The sequence below is a fragment of the Corvus hawaiiensis genome, chromosome 24 (genome assembly GCF_020740725.1).
Source record: "Corvus hawaiiensis isolate bCorHaw1 chromosome 24, bCorHaw1.pri.cur, whole genome shotgun sequence".
NCBI classification, from domain to species: domain Eukaryota; kingdom Metazoa; phylum Chordata; class Aves; order Passeriformes; family Corvidae; genus Corvus; species Corvus hawaiiensis.
In genome coordinates, this window is record NC_063236.1 from 8,899,963 (window position 1) to 8,921,682 (window position 21,720).

At 57.4% G+C, this 21,720-nt stretch overlaps 1 protein-coding gene across 6 annotated transcripts in view; it reads left to right on the top strand.

Annotated features, from left to right (window-relative positions):
- ATP2B4 (ATPase plasma membrane Ca2+ transporting 4) overlaps nt 1–21,720 on the top strand; it is a 58,629-nt gene that overhangs the window by 28,922 nt on the left and 7,987 nt on the right. For 4 of the 6 annotated variants that reach the window (XM_048327705.1, XM_048327706.1, XM_048327707.1 and 1 more), the window contains exons 4-20: nt 734–991; nt 2,563–2,688; nt 2,888–3,013; nt 6,012–6,173; nt 6,418–6,632; nt 6,709–6,951; nt 7,630–7,871; nt 8,867–9,101; nt 9,829–10,008; nt 10,494–10,581; nt 10,703–10,809; nt 12,522–12,713; nt 14,931–15,144; nt 16,248–16,459; nt 16,956–17,063; nt 17,338–17,520; nt 19,492–19,581. In XM_048327705.1, coding sequence (XP_048183662.1) covers nt 734–991; nt 2,563–2,688; nt 2,888–3,013; nt 6,012–6,173; nt 6,418–6,632; nt 6,709–6,951; nt 7,630–7,871; nt 8,867–9,101; nt 9,829–10,008; nt 10,494–10,581; nt 10,703–10,809; nt 12,522–12,713; nt 14,931–15,144; nt 16,248–16,459; nt 16,956–17,063; nt 17,338–17,520; nt 19,492–19,581 — 2,981 coding nt within the window. Of the gene's footprint in view, nt 1–733; nt 992–2,562; nt 2,689–2,887; nt 3,014–6,011; nt 6,174–6,417; nt 6,633–6,708; nt 6,952–7,629; nt 7,872–8,866; nt 9,102–9,828; nt 10,009–10,493; nt 10,582–10,702; nt 10,810–12,521; nt 12,714–14,930; nt 15,145–16,247; nt 16,460–16,955; nt 17,064–17,337; nt 17,521–19,491; nt 19,685–21,720 lie in introns of all 6 variants that reach the window. The other 2 variants (XM_048327710.1, XM_048327709.1) reach the window with 2 other exon arrangements.

Genomic DNA, 21,720 nt, shown 5'->3' on the forward strand with positions numbered 1-21,720 from the left:
ATTGGCCCCGTTCCCTGGGGGAGCAGGGATTTGGGATGGGGATTCAGGGATCTGTCCCACTCCCTGTGGGAGCAGGGATGTGGGATGGGTGCTTTCACCCCATTATCCAAAGGGGAATTCCCTCTCCGGGCAGTGTGTGGGGTTATCCCAGCGGGAATTCTCTCTCTGGGCACCGTGTGGGGTTATCCAAAGGGGAATTCTCTCTCCGGGCAGTGTGTGGGGTTATCCCAGCGGGAATTCTCTCTCTGGGCACCGTGTGGGGTTATCCAAAGGGGAATTCTCTCTCGGGGCAGTGTGTGGGGTTATCCCAGCGGGAATTCTCTCTCGGGGCAGTGTGTGGGGTTATCCAAAGGGGAATTCCCTCTCCGGGCAGTGTGTGGGGTTATCCCAGCGGGAATTCTCTCTCGGGGCAGTGTGTGGGGTTATCCAAAGGGGAATTCCCTCTCGGGGCAGTGTGTGGGGTTATCCCAGCGGGAATTCTCTCTCGGGGCAGTGTGTGGGGTTATCCAAAGGGGAATTCCCTCTCCGGGCAGTGTGCGGGGTTATCCCAGTGGGAATTCTCTCTCGGGGCAGTGTGTGGGGTTATCCAAAGGGGAATTCCCTCTCCGGGCAGTGTGTGGGGTTATCCCAGTGGGAATTCTCTCTCGGGGCAGTGTGTGGGGTTATCCCAGCGGGAATTCTCTCTCGGGGCAGTGTGTGGGGTTATCCAAAGGGGAATTCTCTCTCGGGGCAGTGTGCGGGCAGTCCTCGGGCGGCGTGGAGGACGAGGGCGAGGCGCAGGCGGGCTGGATCGAGGGCGCTGCCATCCTGTTCTCCGTCATCATCGTGGTGCTGGTGACGGCCTTCAACGACTGGAGCAAGGAGAAGCAGTTCCGGGGCCTCCAGAGCCGCATCGAGCAGGAGCAGAAGTTCACGGTGATCCGCAAGGGCCAGGTCATCCAGATCCCCGTGGCCGAGATCGTGGTGGGGGACATCGCCCAGATCAAGTACGGTGAGTGGGGTGGGGGTAGGGCTCTGTCCTTCCCCGTGGGATCCTCCTCCCTGCTTCTCCAGCCCTTTTTCCTTGAGGGGAAGCGTTCATTCCTCCGCTTTCTCCATGGAAATGCTCCCCCCTGGAGTGACAGAGCTCCGCTCGCCTCCTTTTTTGTCCCTGGAGTTGGGCTGGCAGCTTTAAGGAGCTGCTGGATGGGAATTGGTTTGTTTTCCCAGCCTTGTGCCTGTTGAGGAATAGTTCCTTATGCAGGAGGTTTTGGGGAATATTTCCTCATCCAGGAGATATTGGTGGATATTTTGTTATCCAGGAGATTTTGGGGAATATTTCCTTATCCAGGACATGTTGGTGGCTATTTCCGTATCCAGGAGATGCTGGTGGATATTTCCTTATCTGGGAGATGCTGAGGAATATTTCCTCATCCAGGAGGTTTTGGGGAATATTTCCTTACCCAGGAGGTGCTGGTGGATATTTCCTTATCGAGGAGGTTTTGGGGAACATTTCCTCATCCAGGAGGTTTTGGGGAATATTCCATTATCCAAGAGATGTTGGTGGCTATTTCCTTATCTGGGAGATTTTGGGGAATATTTCCTTATCCAGGAGATGCTGGTGGATATTTCCTTATCTGGGAGATGCTGAGGAATATTTCCTCATCCAGGAGATTTTGGGGAATATTTCCTCATCCAGGAGATATTGGTGGATATTTTGTTATCCAGGAGGTACTGGTGGATATTTCCTTATCCAGGAGATTTTGGGGAATATTTCCTCATCCAGGAGATATTGGTGGATATTTCCTTATCTGGGAGATGCTGGGGAACATTTCCTCATCCAGGAGGTTTTGGGGAATATTCCATTATCCAGGAGATGTTGGTGGCTATTTCCTTATCTGGGAGATTTTGGGGAATATTTCCTCATCCAGGAGATGCTGGTGGATATTTCCTTATCTGGGAGATGCTGGGGAATATTTCCTCATCCAGAAGATTTTGGGGAATATTTCCTCATCCAGGAGGTTTTGGGGAATATTCCATTATCCAGGAGATGTTAGTGGCTATTTCCTCATCCAGGAGATGCTGGGGAATGTTTCCTTATCCAGGAGATATTGGTGGATATTTCCTTATCCAGGAGATTTGGGGAATATTTCCTCATCCAGGAGATGCAGCCCTTGGGATACATCAGGCCCTGCTCCTTGTCTCCCAGGGGGAATATTCCTCCCATTCAGGAAGGAGATTGATCCACCACTGTGTTCCTTTTCCCAAGGGCCTCATTCCCTCCTTGGCCAGGTGGATGTGGTGGATTTGGGATGGATCAGGAGCTCTGGGAAGGATTCATTAAAACCAGATGGGGAAGCACTGAGCAAAATCCTCCCCAGGACTCTTTCCATGCCCCAGCGAGGATTTGGGAGCCGTTGGATTTCATTTTATTGCACCTCCTACAAACCCCACCTGCAGCTTCTCCTCCTTCTAGAGCTGGTGTGAGACTGAGCTCTGGATCCTTTTGGAGCATTCCCATGGGATGGGGCAGGCAGGGATGAGCCCAGGCCAGGCTGATCCCTGGTTTTCCTCCTCTCCCAGGTGATCTCCTGCCAGCGGACGGGATCCTGATCCAGGGCAATGACCTGAAAATAGATGAGAGCTCGCTGACGGGGGAGTCAGACCACGTCAAGAAATCCATGGATAAAGACCCCATGCTGCTGTCAGGTGAGGGCTCTGGGATGGATGCGGGGCTGGGATGAGTTTGGGCTGGGCTGGGGGTCCTGGTCTCGGGGAGGTGTCCAAGGCCAGGCTGGATGGGGCGTGGAGCAGCCTGGGATAGGGGAAGGTGTCCCGTGGGGTGGGATGGGATGGGGTTTAAGGGATTCTGTGGGATGGTGTCCCCGTGACATTCCTGCCGTGCCAGGTACCCACGTGATGGAGGGCTCGGGCAGGATGGTGGTGACTGCTGTGGGCATCAACTCCCAGACCGGGATCATCTTCACCCTCTTGGGAGCAGGAGAAGGAGACGAAGAGAAGAAAGTGAAGAAAGGTAAGGAAATGCCCTGATTCTGCCTTTTCCCTCCTTCCTCCCTTTCCTGGGAAGCGTCCACAGGCTCCCCCCAACACCGGGGTCAGCTCCCCTGGCCCAGGCAGGAGCAGGGAGGGGTTGGGGATCCCTCCCTGTCCCCTCCACTCGGTCCCACCGTGCTCCCAGACGTTTCTGGGACCTGGCTCCAGCTCCCTCTTCTCCATCCTGGAGCTGTAGGGTGGGGAGATCAAGGATCCCACAGGAAAAGGGGCTGGTGACGCTGCCCCCTTGGCACTCGTTGCCCACCCCGTGGTGGTGGGAAGGTGAGTCCTGGGTGCCCACAGGGGGTTTTTTAACCCATCCAAACCCCGGAGAACTTGGCTGAGGATCTCCTGAGCATTCCCTGAGCTCCCTGGGGGAACGGAGGGGATGGCAGGAGGCAGAGGAGGGGTGGGACAGCAGCCAGGCTGAGCTGTTCCCGTCGTGCTGGGACTGGAACGCTCTCGTGTCTCAGCTTTCACATCCTGCTGCTTATTCCCAGCTCGGGAAGCTCCCCGTGTCCCTGCTCCCCTGCTCGGCAGGTTTGGCCTCACCGGGATCGGGCGCTGGCAGCAGCATCAGGCTGGCACCGCCCGCTGCTCCGGCATCCCCGCGCCAGGGAGCCCTTCCCGGGAGGCGATGCCAGGCGGGGAGAGGCTTCCCGGGCTGTGCTGGCTGCCAGCTCCGAGCTCTCTCTCTGTGTGTGTGTGTGTTTGTGTGGCTGTGCTGGCTCCTCCAGCGCCAGCAGTGCCGGGATTTGGGAGCTGAGGAGCTCCTGGGTTCGGCTGCCACCGTGGAGGCGGCAGGATGAGGTGTCCTGGGAGTGGCACTGGGAGTGGCACTGCTGTGGGAGCCACCCAGTGCTTGGAGCTTTCCCACGTTTCAAGCTCAATGGATTTGGGAGCAGAGCAGGCCAGGGGGTGCCACCAGTTTGTCCCCACGGGAGCTGTGGGGTGACACAAACCTCGTGTCACCTGAGGCTTGTGAGGTGCAGCAGCCCCGTGTGGCACCCTGGGCACCCCCATGTGCCACCCTGTCAGATTTTGGGTGGGGGAGGTCACACCTCCCTGCTCTGGGTCCGGTGCTGCCCGTGGTGGGGGACAAGTCTGCGCTTCCCATACGGATCCGATGGGAGGGAGGGACCTGGAGCTGCAGGAGGTCCGGCTCTGCTCCGTGGTTTCTTCTCCCGAAAATCTGAGACACCTCCAGCACCCTCAAGGCGCTTCTGGGGTTGTGGGGGTGATTTTCAGTTTGGGGAAGTCGGAATCCTTGGGAATGTGGTGCCCGGGGCAGCCAGGGAGCTCCAGAGCCTGGAGCTGTGCGCAGTGTCCAGAGGGTGACCGTGCACGGACGCCACCGGAGCGGCCCCTCGGAGCATCCCAGCATCCCGGCCGGGGAATGTGGCTCCGTGTGCTCAGCCCTCCACCCTTTCTCTTTTTGAACAGGTAAAAAAAGCGGAGCCCCCCGAAAACCGCAACAAAGGTAACGCCAGCCTCTCATCCTTTGAACCAGCACCACACTAACTACCGAGCATTCCTCCTTCCTTCTTCCTTCCTTCTCCTCATCAGTCTGTGCTCTTTGCTGCTCCGGCGGGACTCTCGCCTCGTTTTTCCGGGAGAGGGTGCAACGGTCCCGTGGCCGGTGGCCCTGGCACGGCATCGTGGTGTCCCCAGCACCCCAGCACGGGCTGTGCCTGCTGGGATGAACCTGCCCGTTGTCCCTGCGTGGGGAAAAGCCATTTTTCAGGGAGGACAGAGCTCTTCCAGCAGCCTGGACTTCTGGCAGGAGCATCCCTTTCTTGGGATAAACTGGGTGGGATTGGTGGCTTTAACGCTCTGGTGCCCGTCCCACGCTGTCCCTGCGCAGGGTTGGTGTTTGGGGCAGAGCTGGCGGTGCCCTCCTGGCGTTCCTGGGATGAAATCTCCCCCAGGGCCTGGCCCACGGGACGCTTGCACCCTGTCCTGCCATGGCCTCGACTCCGTGAGCGTCTCCTCGCCAGTGTTCTCACACTGTTCTTTGCAGGCTGTGGAGGAAGCCCATTCCTGCACCTCTCTCTCCACCTCTCTCTCTCTCTCTTTCTCTCTCCTCTCAGCAGTTTGAGTTTCCCTCCGTGCCGTCAGACTGTGTCCGGGTGCTTGTTGTGTCCATGTCGGGTCTGTTGTCACCGTGGAGGTTCCTCTGTGGAGCTGCTCCGGGGTGGCCTCGAGCAGCAGCAGCCAGGAGGGGACAGGTCCCGGGGTGGCCCTGGGGCCACCGCTGCTCCTCCAGCTCCAGCGGCTGAGGAGGAGCCTCTGGGGGTGCTTCCCATCCCTCTCCAAAGCTTCCAGGCTTGGGTTTCCCCAGGGTGGACTTCCAGCTGGATTAGACCAATTTTAGGAACGGGAAGCCGGGCTGTCTCGGGTCCTAAAGCCGTGGTGGATGGCTCCAGGCTGGGATTCAAGGATTCCTGGCTCCCTGCTCTTCAATCTCCATCCGAATTTCTAACCCACCCCTCCATCTCACCACCTCAGCCGCTTCCCTGGCGAGTGGTTTCTGCTGGGCTGCCCACAGGGTGGCACCGGGGGGAAATTGGGGACGCTCATCGAGGGATTGGGGGGCACTGGAGCATCTCTGGGGTCACCCCAAAGCGCTCCCAGCTCGCTGCAGGGTTAGAGGCTGGAAGAGACCCCAAAATCTGGCCTAGAGGGTTTCTTGCAGAGGTGTGACCGGTGCCAGTGGCACCTCTGAGAATCCCTTATCCGTGGGCAGGGGGTAGATGACAGAAAACCACCCCGTAGAGAGGTGGCAGGGCCCTGGGACACGGAGCTTCCATGTGCTCGGACGCGTGTGTGGTCGGGAGCGGTTCTTGTCCTGGGATTTCTCTCTCTCTCTCGCTCTCTCTCTCTCCCACCACCATCCTCCTCAGTGGTGTCCTCCAGGTTTTTCCGGGGTTCTCTCTCCTATTCACACGTGGTGTCTTGTTTTGCACCCCGGGCTGTAGCTAAAACTCAGGATGGTGTGGCCTTAGAGATCCAGCCCCTGAAGAGCCAGGAGGGGGTGGAGAACGAGGAGAAGGAGAAGAAAAAGGTCAAAGTGCCCAAGAAGGAGAAGTCGGTGCTGCAGGGGAAGCTCACGCGCCTGGCGGTGCAGATCGGGAAGGCAGGTGAGTGACAGTGACCCCGGAGCTGCTGGGGAAGGGCTGTCCCTGTCCCCATTGACCCCAGAGCTGCTGGGGAAGGGCTGTCCCCATCCCCTGTGACCTCAGAGCTGCTGGGGAAGGGCTGTCCCCATCCCCTGTGTCCCCAGAGCTGCTGGGGAAGGGCTGTCCCCATCCCCATTGACCCCAGAGCTGCTGGGGAAGGGCTGTCCCCATCCCCTGTGTCCCCTCACCTCGTCCTTGTCGCCAGGGCTGCTCATGTCGGCCATCACCGTCATCATCTTGGTGCTCTACTTCGTCATCGACACCTTCGGGGTGCAGAAGCGGCCCTGGCTGGCCGAGTGCACCCCCATCTACATCCAGTACTTCGTCAAGTTCTTCATCATCGGCGTCACCGTGCTGGTGGTGGCCGTGCCCGAGGGGCTCCCGCTGGCCGTCACCATCTCCCTGGCCTACTCCGTGAAGGTGAGGCCTGCACGCGGCGCGAGGGGGGTGAGGAGGGAATCCGAGCTGCCGGCCCTGACCTTCTGGGTGGTTGCAGAAAATGATGAAGGACAACAACCTCGTGAGGCACCTGGACGCCTGCGAGACCATGGGCAACGCCACGGCCATCTGCTCGGACAAGACGGGCACGCTGACCATGAACCGCATGACCGTGGTGCAGGCCTACGTGGGGGACACCCACTACCGCCAGATCCCCGACCCCGAGGCCATCCTGCCCAAAATCCTGGACCTCATCGTCCACGGCGTGGCCATCAACTCTGCCTACACCTCCAAAATCCTGGTGAGCTGCAGCACCGCGACCTCGTTGTTGTCCTTTTCGTTGTCGTTGTCGTCATTGTCATTGTCGTTGTTGTTGTAGTTGTTGTTGTTGTTGTCATTGTCATCATTGTCGTCCTTGTCGTTGTTGTTGTCGTTGTTCTCGTTGTTCTCGTTGTCGTTGTTCTCGTTGTTCTCGTTGTTGTCATTGTTGTTGTTCTCGTTGTTCTCGTTGTTCTCGTTGTTGTTGTTGTTGTTGTTGTTCTCGTTGTTCTCGTTGTTCTCGTTCTCGTTGTTGTTCTCGTTGTTGTTCTTGTTGTTGTCGTTGTTGTTCTCGTTGTTCTCGTTGTTCTCGTTGTTGTTCTCGTTGTCGTTGTTGTCGTTGTTGTCGTTGTCGTTGTCGTTGTTGTTCTCGTTCTCGTCGTTGTTCTCGTTGTTCTCGTTGTTCTCGTTGTTGTTCTCGTTGTTCTCGTCGTTGTTCTCGTCGTTGTTCTCGTTGTTGTTGTCGTTGTTGTTGTCGTTGTTCTCGTTGTTCTCGTTGTTCTCGTCGTTGTTGTCGTTGTTGTCGTTGTTCTCGTCGTTGTTCTCGTCGTTGTTCTCGTTGTTGTTCTCGTTGTTCTCGTCGTTGTTCTTGTCGTTGTTCTCGTTGCTGCCCGTCCTGCTCCACGCCCAGTTTGGCATCGCTCTCCCGTCCTTTTTCCAGCCGCCGGAGAAGGAAGGGGGGCTGCCCCGGCAGGTGGGCAACAAGACCGAGTGTGCCCTGCTGGGCTTCGTGCTGGACCTCAAGCAGGACTACCAGGCCGTGCGCAACGAGGTGCCCGAGGAGAAGCTCTACAAGGTCTACACCTTCAACTCCGTGCGCAAGTCCATGAGCACCGTGCTGAGGAGCAGCGGCGGCGGCTTCCGCATGTACAGCAAGGGAGCCTCCGAGATCATCCTCCGCAAGTAAATCCTCCTCCTGCTCCCCATCCCGCGGCATTGACGGGCTCCGGCTGCCCCACGGGGCAAGGGTGGATGTGGGGAGGTGCTGAGGGGTTTTTGGGTGGGTTTGGGGAAGCTGGAGGGGGCTGTGGAAGGGGGATGTCCAGGTGGAGTGACAGGAATGTGCTGGGTGGTTTTTTTGGGAAAGCTGGAAGGAACTGTGGAATGGGAATGCCGCCCTTTTTGGGGGTGGAGTGCCAGGAATGTGCTGAGTGTTTTTTGGGTGGGTTTGGTGAAGCTGGAGGGAGCTGTGGAAAAGGGATGTTCCCCTTTTTTCTAGAGGGGGTGCCAGGAATGTGCCATGGGTTTCTTTGGGTGGGTTTGGGAAGGTTGGAGGGAGCTGTGGAAGGGGGTGTGTGTCCCTTTTGGAGATGGACTGACAGGAATGTGCTGAATGGTTTTTGGGTGGTTTTGGGAAATCTGGAGGGAGCCATGAAAAAGGGGATACCCCCTTTTTGTCAGGGGGTGCCAGGAATGTGCCGAGTGTTTTTTGGGTGGGTTTGGTGAAGCTGGAGGGAGCTGTGGAAAAGGGATGTTCCCATTTTCTAGATGAGGTGCCAGGAATGTGCCAAGCATATTTTGGGTGGATTTGGGAAGGTTGGAGGGAGCTGTGGAAGGGGATGTGTGTCCCTTTTGGAGATGGGCTGACAGGAATGTGCCGAGTGTTTTTTGGGTGGATTTGGGAAATCTGGAGGGAGCCGTGAAAAAGGGGATACCCCCTTTTTGTAGAGGGGGTGCCAGGAACGTGCCGAGCGTATTTTGGGTGGATTTGGTGAAGCTGGAGGGAGCTGTGGAAAAGGGATGTTCCCATTTTCTAGATGAGGTGCCCGGAATGTGCCCTGGGTTTTTTTGGGTGGATTTGGGAAGGTTGGAGGGAGCTGTGGAAGGGGGTGTGTGTCCCTTTTGGAGCTGGGCTGACAGGAACGTGACCCTGCCTCACCCTCCCGGTCCCGCCTCAGGTGCACCAAGATCCTGGACAAGAACGGCGAGCCGCGGGTGTTCAAGGTGAAGGACAGGGATGAGATGGTGAAGAAGGTGATCGAGCCCATGGCCTGCCACGGGCTCAGGACCATCTGCCTGGCATTCCGGGATTTCCCTGCGGACGCAGAGCCCGACTGGGACAGCGAGAACGAGATCCTGTCTGACCTGACCTGCATCGCTGTGGTGGGGATCGAGGATCCCGTGCGGCCTGAGGTACCGAATCCCACCCTGTCCCGCACCATTCCCGGCCCTTTTCCCGGTGCTCAGGGCCACAATCCCTGGAGGAATTCCAGCAGCTCCTCTGTGCCCATCCCTGAAGTGCCCCCAGCTCCCTGCTGCGGGTGTTCCTCTCCCATTCCTGGACAAAACACCCCCACGGCAGCGTATTCCCACCCAAAATTCCCAAGCCTGGAGGTCTGTGCTGCTCCAGGCTGCCCCAAAGGTGGATGGAGACAACCAGGAGCAATCCCTGCGCTCCTGGAGCTGGTTTTTCCCAGCTGTCTGCTGGGCTAATGCAATAATCCCCCCATTCCTGCCTCTGGATTCCGCTTCGGAGCTCGCCCCCCTGCTCTCCGTGGCCCTGATTCGATGTTCAGGGATCTGGCTCTGGGAATTGCATTACGGATCCCCCGCCTGCAGCGGCTCTGGAGGCTCCAGATTCGATTTGCTCGTTCCTCACTCATATCCTCTCTTCCCCCACTGCTCCCTAATGGATAAACCCATTAGTGGGGTGGCAGGGGGGTGAAATTCCCGTTTTTATGGATGGCCTGGCCGCGCCTTGGCACCCAGGCAGGCGGCAGCGGGGTGGCAGCGGAGTCCCTTCCCCTTGGGGTGACAGATGGAGGTTCCTCACCCTTCCAGAGCCCTTTCCAGATCCTTTTAGGGAGCTGCCTCCTCGCTCCTGGCGTTCCCAGTGGCAACCCCAGCGCCCTGTCCCCAGGTGCCCGATGCCATCCTGAAGTGCCAGCGCGCGGGGATCACCGTCCGGATGGTGACAGGGGACAACATCAACACTGCCCGTGCCATCGCCACCAAGTGTGGCATCCTGCTGCCCGGGGAGGACTTCCTGTGCCTGGAGGGCAAGGAATTCAACCGGCTCATCCGCAACGAGAAGGGAGAGGTGGGAGAACTCTCCAGCAGCAAAAAGCGCCAGATCCTGCTGGGTTTTCCCAAATCCTGCTGGGTTTTCCCAAGTCCTGCTGGGCTTCCCTGAATCCTGCTGGGCTTCCCAAGTCCTGCTGGGTTTCCCAAATCCTGCTGGGTTTTCCCGAATCCTGCTGGGCTTCCCGAATCCTGCTGGGCTTCCCAAGTCCTGCTGGGTTTCCCAAATCCTGCTGGGTTTCGCAAATCCTGCTGGGTTTTCCCAAATCCTGCTGGGCTTCCCAAGTCCTGCTGGGCTTTCCCAAATCCTGCTGGGTTTTCCCAAATCCTGCTGGGCTTCCCGAATCCTGCTGGGCTTCCATCTTTTCCTTGGATGAACAGAGCTGCTGGGATGCTCAGCAGTGTTTAGGGGTGAAGCCGCTGTCCTGTCCCAGTTGGGGTTTGCTTTCCAGTGGGACAGAAGATTCCTGAGGGGAATCACTTCCCTTTTTCCCGGTCCTGCAGGTGGAACAGGAGCAGCTGGACAAGATCTGGCCCAAGCTGCGGGTGCTGGCGCGCTCCTCCCCCACGGACAAGCACACCCTGGTGAAAGGTGGGCACTGCCCTTCCCAAAGGGCTCATCCCGCTCTTCCCGCGGCCTTTTCCAGCCTCATCCATGCCGGGAGCCTTCCCTCGGGGTTGAATTTCTCAGGACTTGCTCATTTCCATTGCAGGAATTATCGACAGCACCGTGGGTGACCAGAGGCAGGTGGTGGCCGTGACAGGGGACGGCACCAACGATGGCCCAGCCCTGAAGAAAGCGGACGTTGGGTTTGCCATGGTAGGGCCGGCCTGGGGGTTCTCCTTTGCTCCATGGGGTCAGAAACCCACGGCTCGCTGGGTTATCCCACTGGAATTACTTCCAGACCCTTGAAACTCTTTTTACAAATCTATGGGATGGCCTAAAAACCCCCAAAGAATTTTCTTGGGATGCTGGATTTGATTCTGAGCTGCATTAGGACTGTTAGCAAAGGATTGGGAATTCCTTGGAGCTCCCAGAGCGGGGAGCTGCCCTGTCCTGGTGTCTCTCCTGGATCCAGGAGAGCTGTGGGAGCCCCATGCCGTGGTTTTCCCTGCAGCTCTTCACCCCAATTCCAAGCTCGGTGCTGGCTCAGGCTTTGGGAATTTATTTATGGTGGGAAAACTCTGGTTTGATGCTTTTTTCCTTTTTTCTATTCAGTCTGCAAGGAGCAGGAGAACGAACGCTGTTGTTTTTAACAGATTCCCTGTGGATTGATTTTAGGGATGTGAGCAGCAGCTGGGTGGGGAGGCTGCACAGGGAGTTTTGAGCCGATGAGAGATTTTTGGGAAGCGTTTTTAGGAATGGTCGAAACATCCAAATGCAATTCCAGAGCCTTTGGGATGAGCAGGGAAGGCAGGATCCCCTCAGCCTCCTGCCCTGCAACAGGCAGGGAGTTCCTGTTTGAGGCGGGATCCGGCCAATCCCAAGAGAATCCCGGGAAAACGCCAGGCTCGTTGTGGGCTCGGCTTGGAATTCCTGCTTGGAATTCCTGCAGGGCGAGCGCCTCGCTGTGCCGGCGCCGGGAAGCGCAGCCCAGCCCGGCACCCTGGAGCTGCTGCTGCGGGGGAATTTTGGGAATCTCCGGGGGCTGGGGCAGAAAGCCCCGCTGAGCTCTCCCTGCTCCCGCGGCGCTGCCCAGCCCAGGATGGAGCCGTTCCCTGGCGTCAGGAGGGAGTCAGGAGGGAGCTGCTTTCCCGGCTGTTTTCCCGTTGGATCCCGGCTATTTTCCGGCTGCTTTTCCACTGCTTTCCCGGCTGTTTTCCCGGCTGTTTTCCCAGCTGTTTTCCCGCTCTTTTCCCCGCTCTTTTCCCGCTGTTTTCCGGCTGCTTTCCCGCTGTTTCCCAGCTCTTTTCCCCACTCTTTTCCGCTGTTTTCCCGCTGCTTTCCTGGCTGTTTTTCAACTGTTTTCCCACTGCTTTCCCGGCTGCTTTACCGCTGTTTTCCTGTTTTCCTGGCTGTTTCCTGGCTGTTTTCCGTCTCCTTTTCCACTGCTTTCCCGCTGCTTTCCCGGCTGTTTCCCCACTCTTTTCCCACTTTTTTCCCCGCTTTTTTCCTGCTCTTTTCCCGTTTTTTTCCCGCTTTTTTCCCGCTCTTTTCCCACTGCTTTCCCACTGCTTTCCTGCTCTTTTGCAGCTGCTTTCCTGCTGTTTCCCAGCTCTTTTCCCGCTGTTTTCCCACTGTTTCCCAGCTGTTTTCATGGCCGTTTCCCATCTGCTTTCCCTGCTGCTTTCCCGCTCTTTTCCGGCCATTTTCCCGCTTTTCCAGCTGTTTTCCAGCTTTTCTGCACCGCGCCTCTGTCTGGGATGTGCCCAGGGAAAGCTGGGCTGACTCAGAGCCTGTCCTTGAAGGCTTCCGAGCTCTGCCCAGCACGGATCAGCACCGGCTCCGCGGGCTTTTCCTCCTGGGAACGTTCCTGGGAAGCGGCAGAGCCGGGCAGCCACCGTGGCTCACCCACGGCTTTGTCCCCAAAGGGCATCGCGGGCACGGATGTGGCCAAGGAGGCCTCGGACATCATCCTGACGGACGACAACTTCACCAGCATCGTCAAGGCCGTCATGTGGGGCCGCAACGTTTACGACAGCATCTCCAAGTTCCTGCAGTTCCAGCTCACCGTCAACGTGGTGGCCGTCATCGTGGCCTTCACCGGCGCCTGCATCACCCAGGTAGGGAGCAGGGGAAGGAATAAACCTGCTGGATTCAACAGGTTCCCTCTGGATTTTCAGTGGAGTAGGAGAATAAACCTGCTGGATTCAACAGGTTCCCTGTGGAGTTTCAGTGGGGCAGGGGAAGGAATCTCTTGGTTTTTTACAGGTTTTTGGTGGATTCTTTTCCACAGGAGCAGGAGAATGGATAAACTTGTTGGATTCAACAGGTTTCCTGTGGGGTGTTTTTCACTGGAGCAGGAAGAGAAATTTCTTGGCTTGAACAGGTTTTCAGTGGATTCTTTTCCAGTGGGGCAGGAGAATAAACCTGCTGGATTCAACAGGTTCCCTGTGGATTTTCAGTGGAGCAGGAGAATAAACCTGCTGGATTCAACAGGTTCCCTCTGGATTTTCAGTGGGGCAGGGGAAGGAATAAACCTGCTGGATTCAACAGGTTCCCTCTGGATTTTCAGTGGGGCAGGGGAAGGAATAAACCTGCTGGATTCAACAGGTTCCCTCTGGATTTTCAGTGGGGCAGGGGAAGGAATAAATCTGCTGGATTCAACAGGTTCCCTCTGGATTTTCAGTGGAGTAGGAGAATAAACCTGCTGGATTCAACAGGTTCCCTGTGGAGTTTCAGTGGGGCAGGGGAAGGAATCTCTTGGTTTTTTACAGGTTTTTGGTGGATTCTTTTCCACAGGAGCAGGAGAATGGATAAACTTGTTGGATTCAACAGGTTTCCTGTGGGGTGTTTTTCACTGGAGCAGGAAGAGAAATTTCTTGGCTTGAACAGGTTTTCAGTGGATTCTTTTCCAGTGGGGCAGGAGAATAAACCTGCTGGATTCAACAGGTTCCCTCTGGATTTTCAGTGGAGCAGGAGAATAAACCTGCTGGATTCAACAGGTTCCCTCTGGATTTTCAGTGGGGCAGGGGAAGGAATAAACCTGCTGGATTCAACAGGTTCCCTCTGGATTTTCAGTGGGGCAGGGGAAGGAATAAACCTGCTGGATTCAACAGGTTCCCTCTGGATTTTCAGTGGAGTAGGAGAATAAACCTGCTGGATTCAACAGGTTCCCTGTGGAGTTTCAGTGGGGCAGGGGAAGGAATCTCTTGGTTTTTTACAGGTTTTCGGTGGATTCTTTTCCACAGGAGCAGGAGAATGGATAAACTTGTTGGATTCAACAGGTTTCCTGTGGGGTGTTTTTCACTGGAGCAGGAAGAGAAATTTCTTGGCTTGAACAGGTTTTCAGTGGATTCTTTTCCAGTGGGGCAGGAGAATAAACCTGCTGGATTCAACAGGTTCCCTGTGGATTTTCAGTGGAGTAGGAGAATAAACCTGCTGGATTCAACAGGTTCCCTCTGGATTTTCAGTGGGGCAGGGGAAGGAATAAACCTGCTGGATTCAACAGGTTCCCTCTGGATTTTCAGTGGAGTAGGAGAATAAACCTGCTGGATTCAACAGGTTCCCTGTGGAGTTTCAGTGGGGCAGGGGAAGGAATCTCTTGGTTTTTTACAGGTTTTCAGTGGATTCTTTTCCACAGGAGCAGGAGAATGGATAAACTTGTTGGATTCAACAGGTTTCCTGTGGGGTGTTTTTCACTGGAGCAGGAAGAGAAATTTCTTGGCTTGAACAGGTTTTCAGTGGATTCTTTTCCAGTAGGGCAGGAGAATAAACCTGCTGGATTCAACAGGTTCCCTGTGGATTTTCAGTGGAGCAGGAGAATAAACAAACCTGTTGGATTTCACAGGTTTCCAGGATTCTTTTCCAGTGGGGCAAGAGAAGAAATCTCTTGATTTTTTACAGGTTTCCAGTAGATTGTTCTTCACTGGAGCAGGAAAGGAAATTTCTTGGTTTGAACAGGTTTTCAGTGGGGCAGGAGAAGAAATCTCTTGGTTTTTTACAGGTTTCTGGTGGATTGTTCTTTACTGGAGCAGGAGAATAAACCTGTTGGATTTCAGAGGTTTTCAGTGGATTCTTTTCCAGTGGAGCAGGAGAACAAACCCGTTGGATTCAACAGATTTCCCGTGGATTATTGACATTTAGGGACACAACCACGAGCTGGGTGAAGCCTCGTGAGGCCGTGCAGAGGGAGCTTGAGGCAAAGGCGAAATACTTTGGGGGTGTTTTAGGAAGGTGTTAAAAATCCCGGAGCAATTCTGGAGAGGTTTTGAGGAGGAGAGCGAAACAAAGAGGTCGATTTTGGTGGCGTGACGTCTCCTCCCGCTCTTGCCCTGCAGGACTCTCCCCTGAAGGCCGTGCAGATGCTGTGGGTGAACCTGATCATGGACACCTTCGCCTCGCTGGCGCTGGCCACGGAGCCGCCGTCGGAGTCGCTGCTGCTGCGCAAGCCCTACGGCCGCAACAAGCCCCTCATCTCCCGCACCATGATGAAGAACATCCTGGGCCACGCCGTCTACCAGCTCACCATCATCTTCACCCTGCTCTTTGCCGGTGAGCCCGGAGCTCCAGGGGGTTCTGGGGGTGAAAGGAAAAGGGAAATTGTGGTGATGCGATACCTTTATTGTATTTTTATAGAAGTTTTCTGTACCCCAATGGGTCATCGCTACCTTCCCCACTCCTAGGCCCAGGTGGTTTGCCCCAGACCCAAGCCGCTCCCCCGGTGCTCCCTACACGGTTGTTCTCCTCCCCTTGTTCTAGCTCTTTCCCTATCAATCACCCAAACTCCTCCTGTTGTTCCTGAAGGTCCAGTGTCCATCATGTGAAACCTCCCAATTTACCCTTATGTGGTCCCCATCAATCCCCCGAGACCCTACCCCTCTAGATACCTCCCCCTTTCGAAATCCCCTAAACCTCGATGCCCCATTGGGGCATGTGATCCCTTTCCCTCCTCCCCTTGAGGCTATTGGCCCAAGGAAATGTCTATCCTCGTCCACATCCCTCCCTTAGAGATTTCTATTGGTCCCCAGTTAAGCCATCCCCATTGTACCACCTCCCTTTATAAGAGGGTCCCTGGAGCTGCTCGAGGCTTGTCCCCTGTGAGTTGCCTCGATAAACTTGGATTATCCTGTGTGGCAAGCTTCCTTGCTGCTTTTTATCTTCTCCCTCATCGGGACTGCTGACAGCCACTGTGCCTGGAGCTTCAGCTCCCCTGGGCAGAGCTGAGCTCCTGAGGAGCAGCTTTAAAAGCCGAGAGCCTCCAGCTGCTCCCCACTCCTGTCGCACACCGCAGGAGCTGGCCCGGGCAGTGGTCAGTGGTGGTCATTGCGACAGGGAATGAAAAGGAAAAGGGAAGGGGCAGAGTCCCCACGCTGCTCACAAGCCACCATGGGCAGCTTCGTTGTTGCTGTCACGGTGACCTCACATAGGACAGAGCTTTGTGAGGGGTAGGTGGGAAGCAGAGGGGTGATCCAGAGAGGAGTTTTCACTCCTGGATGCGCAGTTGCAGCTTCCCAACGTTTTTAAGGGCTGGCCCAGGGGTCTCCACGTGGGTCAAGGCATCCTGAGGCCACCTCCCCCAGCGCCGAGCAGACGGAAGGAGCAGCAGCTCATCCTCTCCTCTCTTCCCTTCCCCAAATCCCCGTTCTCCCGCTCAGGGGAGAAGTTCTTCGACATCGACAGCGGCCGGAACGCGCCCCTGCACTCCCCCCCCACCGAGCACTACACCATCGTCTTCAACACCTTCGTGATGATGCAGCTCTTCAACGAGATCAACGCCCGCAAGATCCACGGCGAGAGGAACGTCTTCGAGGCCATCTACCGCAACCCCATCTTCTGCACCGTGGTGCTGGGCACCTTCGCTGCCCAGGTGATGCCACGGGGCTGGGAGGGGGCCCTGTCACAGGCAGGGTCTGTTTTGTCCCCTTGGTGTTCAGCAGCAGCTTCATGGTGGCACAAGAAGCACCCTGGAAGTGCCCAAGGGTGGGTTGGGTGGAGCTCAGAGCAGCGTGGGCTGGTGGAAGGTGTCCCTGCCCATGGATTGGGGTGGGCTTTAAACCCCTGCTAGCCTGAAACATCCTGGGATTCCGTGATTTGGGGTCTGGAGTGTGTTGGGAGGTGCCTTTGGTATTCCAGAAAGTTCCCTGCCTGGGTGTGAGATCCTTGCTCCTTTCTGGTGTCCCACAAGATTCCCAGTCTGGATGTGAGGTCCTTGCACCTCTCTGGTGTCCTGTAAAGTTCCCTGCCTGGATTTGAGGTGTCTGTTCCTCTTGTAATCCCAGGAAAGGGTGACAGGGTTGGCCCAAGGGGACCTTTCCGTGCCCCCGGAGCTGCCCAGGGTGTGACTGTTCTCTCCCGTGCCGCAGATCATCATTGTGGAGTTTGGTGGGAAGCCCTTCAGCTGCTCGGGGCTCACCCTGAGCCAGTGGTTCTGGTGTATTTTCATCGGAGTGGGAGAGCTCCTGTGGGGCCAGGTAAGGACCAATCCCAAAATCCTGCCCCGTCTTTCCCTCCCCGCCCTTGTTGTCCCCGGTTTTTGTGGAAGGGGGTGATGCCCCACCCCACACCAGCAGCGAGGAGAGGAGGTCGCTCATCCCCTCCTCATTCCCCCCCTGCTGCACAGGGCCACCCCCAGCACGGACAGTGACATTCCCACTGGTGTCCCCGCCAGGTCCTGGCAGCTCCCCTGTGCTGGTGGCGCTGCCAGGACCTCGGGCTAAGTCGCTGCTGTGTCCCCGCTGTCCCCAGCTGATCTGCACCGTCCCAACGAGCCACCTGAAGTTCCTGAAGGAAGCCGGGCACGGCATCACCAAGGAGGAGATCCCCGAGGAGGAGCTGCCCGAGGACGTGGACGAGATCGACCACGCGGAGATGGAGCTGCGGCGGGGGCAGATCCTGTGGTTCCGGGGGCTCAACAGGATCCAGACCCAGGTACTGGGGGGCAGCGGGGCCGGGGGGGCTCTGCCTTCTCTCTCTCCTCCTCTCTCTCCCTCTCCAGGGGCTCTGTCTGCAGAGAGGTGACGCTGCTGCTCGGAGGATGCCATTGCCTCCCAGGCCAGGCTCCCACCGCCTGTGCCTTGTCCTGGGCAGGGAACCGGGATAAAACCTGGATTTTGGGACAGCTGAGGGCAGGGGGAAGCTGTTCTGCTGCAGACACGGTGTCCTGCTGGTCAGCAGGAGGCTGCACGTGCCACTGATGGTCACCTCGGCAGCAGAGGAGGCTGTGAGGGATCCACGGAGCCCCCCAGACTCTGCCGTGCTCTCGGTGGCTGTTGGGATGCTGTTCCCGGTGGGAATGTGCCCAGCAGGGATCTGCCAGCACGAGGCCCTCCCTGGTCTCGCTCCTTGTGCCACCCCTCTGTGCCAGCTCCCCGTGCCCCACGGCGCAGAAGGGGACGAGATTCTCTCTCTCAATCTTCTTTTTACATCAGTTGGTTTTCCCTGACCTTTTTTCCATGACTTTTTCCCTTGTTTCCCACCCTCAAAGGGTGGGGTTTTGCCCCAGACCGCTGAGCAGACCCCTCACTTTCCCTCAAGACCTGGGCAGAGCTGTCCCACGGAGGGAAGTCCTGGTGTCCCCCGGGCACACAGAGCTGCTGGCTCACCTTTGTTCCTCCTCCTTTCTGTCCCTGTGACAAACAAACAGCCCGGGGACAGGGGCTGGGGCAGAGTTAACTCTCCTCCTCCTCCTCTGTGAGCTGTCACCTCGGCGGTGCCACCTCGATGGCTTCAAGGCGAAGCTCAGCCTCGATTCCCAGCTCGTTGTGAGCACCGAGGGGCAGCCAGGCTTTTTGTGGGGGTAACCAGTGCTTCACTCACACGAAAAACGTGCTGGGAGCTTCCAGGACCTTCTGGAAGTGGTCCAGATGTGCTGGAAATCCGGAAGGTCCGAAGGGCTGCAGTGCCAGAGGTGTCCCTGGGGCCGAGCCTGGAGCTGCCCAGCTGTTTCCCTGTGGTGGAGCTGGGATGAGCTCTCGCCATGTGAGAAATGCTCCTGGGTGCTGGCACGTCCTGGAGCCTCTTTAGGGTCCAGCCTGGGCATCCAGGGGAGCTCCTGTCCCCACTCGGGGTGTCTGAAGGGGGCACAGGGCTCTTCCCCCCGAGGCCACGGGAGAAGAGGGACATCAGAGTGTGGGGCAGGAGCGAAGCCGTGTGTGAAACACTCCCCAGCACGGGCCAGAGCTGGGGCTGGAGGAGGTGTCCAAAGGGTGCCACAGGGCTGGGAACGATCCACAAAGTGCCCCGGAAGCCACGGTGGCACCCAGATGCTGCTGCTGAATTCCTCAAGCCTTGGGACACATCCACAGGGCAACCACGGCCCCACCACCAGGGTGCTGCATCCCTGCCCATCCCCACCAGCCCTGAGGCCTGGGAGAGGGGCTGGGCCATCCCCTGCTGCCAGGGGAGCTGCAGGGTGTGCCCCCAGAGCGGCCCCACTGGGCTGAGGCACCGGGAGCCCTTTCCCAGCGCAGTTCCCCGGAGCCACCGGCTGCCCGCTCGCACCTCTGCCCGCCCTCTGCCCTCTCTCTCTGCGTTTCTGTCTCTCTGCTCCTCCCGCAGATTTTCGGGATAACTCCAGGTGTTTCCTCTGCCACTGCCTCCCACCACAGCCTTTTTCCCGGTGGTGGGGGGTGCTCAACCCTGCTGCCCTCGCTCCCGTGGGAAGGGCAGAGCCGGACGCTCTCTCTGCTCCCATCCACCACCACCAGCAAAACCCCGCGTGGGTTTCGGGGAGCGTGGGGTGGGGGGGCTCTCTCCTCCTTCCTCCTCCTCTTCCTCTTCTCTCCATCCTCCTCCTTCCTTGCTGTCTGTGTGTCTGCCCGGCCTCCCTGCTCCCTGTCCCCATCCCTGTCCCCATCCCCCTGGCCGGGCGTCGCTATCTCACTCTCTGGTTCTTTGCAGATGGACGTAGTTTACACATTCCAGACCGGCGCCTCCTCTTTGCAGGGAGCCCTCAGGAGACAGCCTTCCATCGTGAGCCAGCACCACGATGTAAAAAATGTTTCTAGCCCAACCCATGTAGCTCTTTCCTCCGTCAATTCCACTCCCACCACTTCTGCTGTTGCTGCTGCTGCTGCATCTCCTCCTGCGGGCAGTGAGTGATGGTCTATTACAATGCATGACTTCTAATAACCACAGAGAGCACCTGCACCCACCTAACCCCGCCTGCTCTCTCTCCCTCTCAGCCTTGCCTCGCACACTCACTCCCAAACCTGAAGGATGGGGCGGGAAACCGTTAAAAACCCCCAAGTTTTTATGCTGCTAACAAAGTTACGAACCTTTCTGGTCCTTTTTCTCCCCCCATTCCTTGTTGCTTCCTCCAGTTTTACCTCTTCTCCTCCTTTGCAGGGCTGGTGTTTGAGTCCACCCTCCTGAGGCGGGGGTGGGGTGGGGCAAAAATTGGCAGTTCTTGCTCCCAAAACCCCCGAGTTCACGAGCATTGCTGGGAGAAGGGCAAGGCTGAGCCCAAATCCTGCTGGTTCTTTCCGCTGCCCAGCCCTGGGATACCCCAGGGATGGGCAGAGACGTTGCTTTGAGATCTCTTCTGGAGGCAGAGTGGCCGCTGGGACTGTCCCTAGGGCTGGCTGAGCCACGGGGAGGAGGGACAAGGACGATTTGCTCCTGCCCTGCCCGTGGTGGCTCAGCTGGTGACACCTCGGGGCTGCTGTCCCCCCTCTCTGTCCCCACCTGGGGACTTGCATGGCCTGGGGGCAGAGCTGAGCCATCCCTGTGCTGCCCCGGGGCTCTGTGGGGACATCCCCGGGGCTCTTTGGGGACATCCCTGGGGCTCTTTGGGGACATCCCCGGGGCTCTGCTGGTGCCCAGGGCAGCCAGAGGATCCTCAGTGCCCACCTCGCTCTGCACACGCCGGATCTCGGGGTGTGTGCAGACACTGCTCTGCATGGAAACAGGCATGGAAACCACATTCCTGCTGGATCCCAGTGGGAATGCTGGATCCTGGGTTTCCAGATCCCAAAAAAGCCCTCTCCGTGTTCATCACGGGCTGCTCTGCACACGCTGGATCCCAGGGTGTGCAGACACTGCTCTGCATGGAAATGGGCATGGAAAACAATTCCTGCTGGATATCAGTGGGAATGCTGAGTCCTGGATCCAGCACTGGGTTTCCAGACCCTAAAAAAGCCCCCTGGGGTGCAGAGCCCCTCTCTGTGTTCATCGTGGGCTGCTCTGCACACGCTGGATCCCAGGGCGTGCAGACACTGCTGTGCATGGAAGTGGGCGTGGAAACCCCATTCCCACTGGATATCAACGGGAATGCTGGATGCTGGGTTTCCAGACCCCCCCAAAAAAAGGCTCTGTCTGGTGTAAAACCCGAGTGTGTTCGTTGTCGGGGCTCGTGAGCACGTGGACGCGGATTCTCTCTGCAGGCTGGGAGCAGGGGATGTGTCTCTGCTGGGTAATTGGCTTTTTTATTGCACAGTCACTTATCCCCGTTCTCCTCTGATTAGAGAAATACCCTCGGTGACTTTCTGGAGAGCTTTCAGGCTCCGCTGTTTATGCACTGTGGGGGAGGAGAGAGAATTTGGGATAATTTTGTTTTCTCTCTGTTTCGCTGACTCTGGGGCTGGGAGCTGATTGTGTTTAACCCCAGCGATGCTGGAGCAGCGCAGCTGCCTCCTGCTCCCATCTGGGCACCTCCAGGATTTTCTGATGGAATGCAATCTGCTTAGAGGGGCTCAGGGCAGAGGACTGGGGGGGGATGAGACCAAAATGCAGCTTCTTTGCAGTCTGTGGATCGATGTTTTCCCCATTTTGCAGCGAGGGAATAGAAAACTTCACCAGGAGCTAAGCCAGGTCTCCAAATCTTCCCGCTGTTTTTTCTGCCTGGACTTTCCTTGTTTCCCTCTGCTGCTTCCCTCTCTCCCGAAGCTCCTCTTCCCTCCACGCAGATCCATGGTGTCCCTCTCCCGTGGAGGAGTTTTTCCAGGGCTGGACTTGCTGTGTCCCTCCTGGAATTGGTGCAGAGGTCTCAGGAATGACCTCCAGGAGATGTCTTTGCAGAGCCGAGCTGCTCCCACTGGGAATTCCACCCTGGATTGAGGGAGCTGGGCTGGGCAGAGCCAGGGCCAGGGGATGTGATTCTTGTGGGGCTTGCCCAGCACGTGGAGGTGC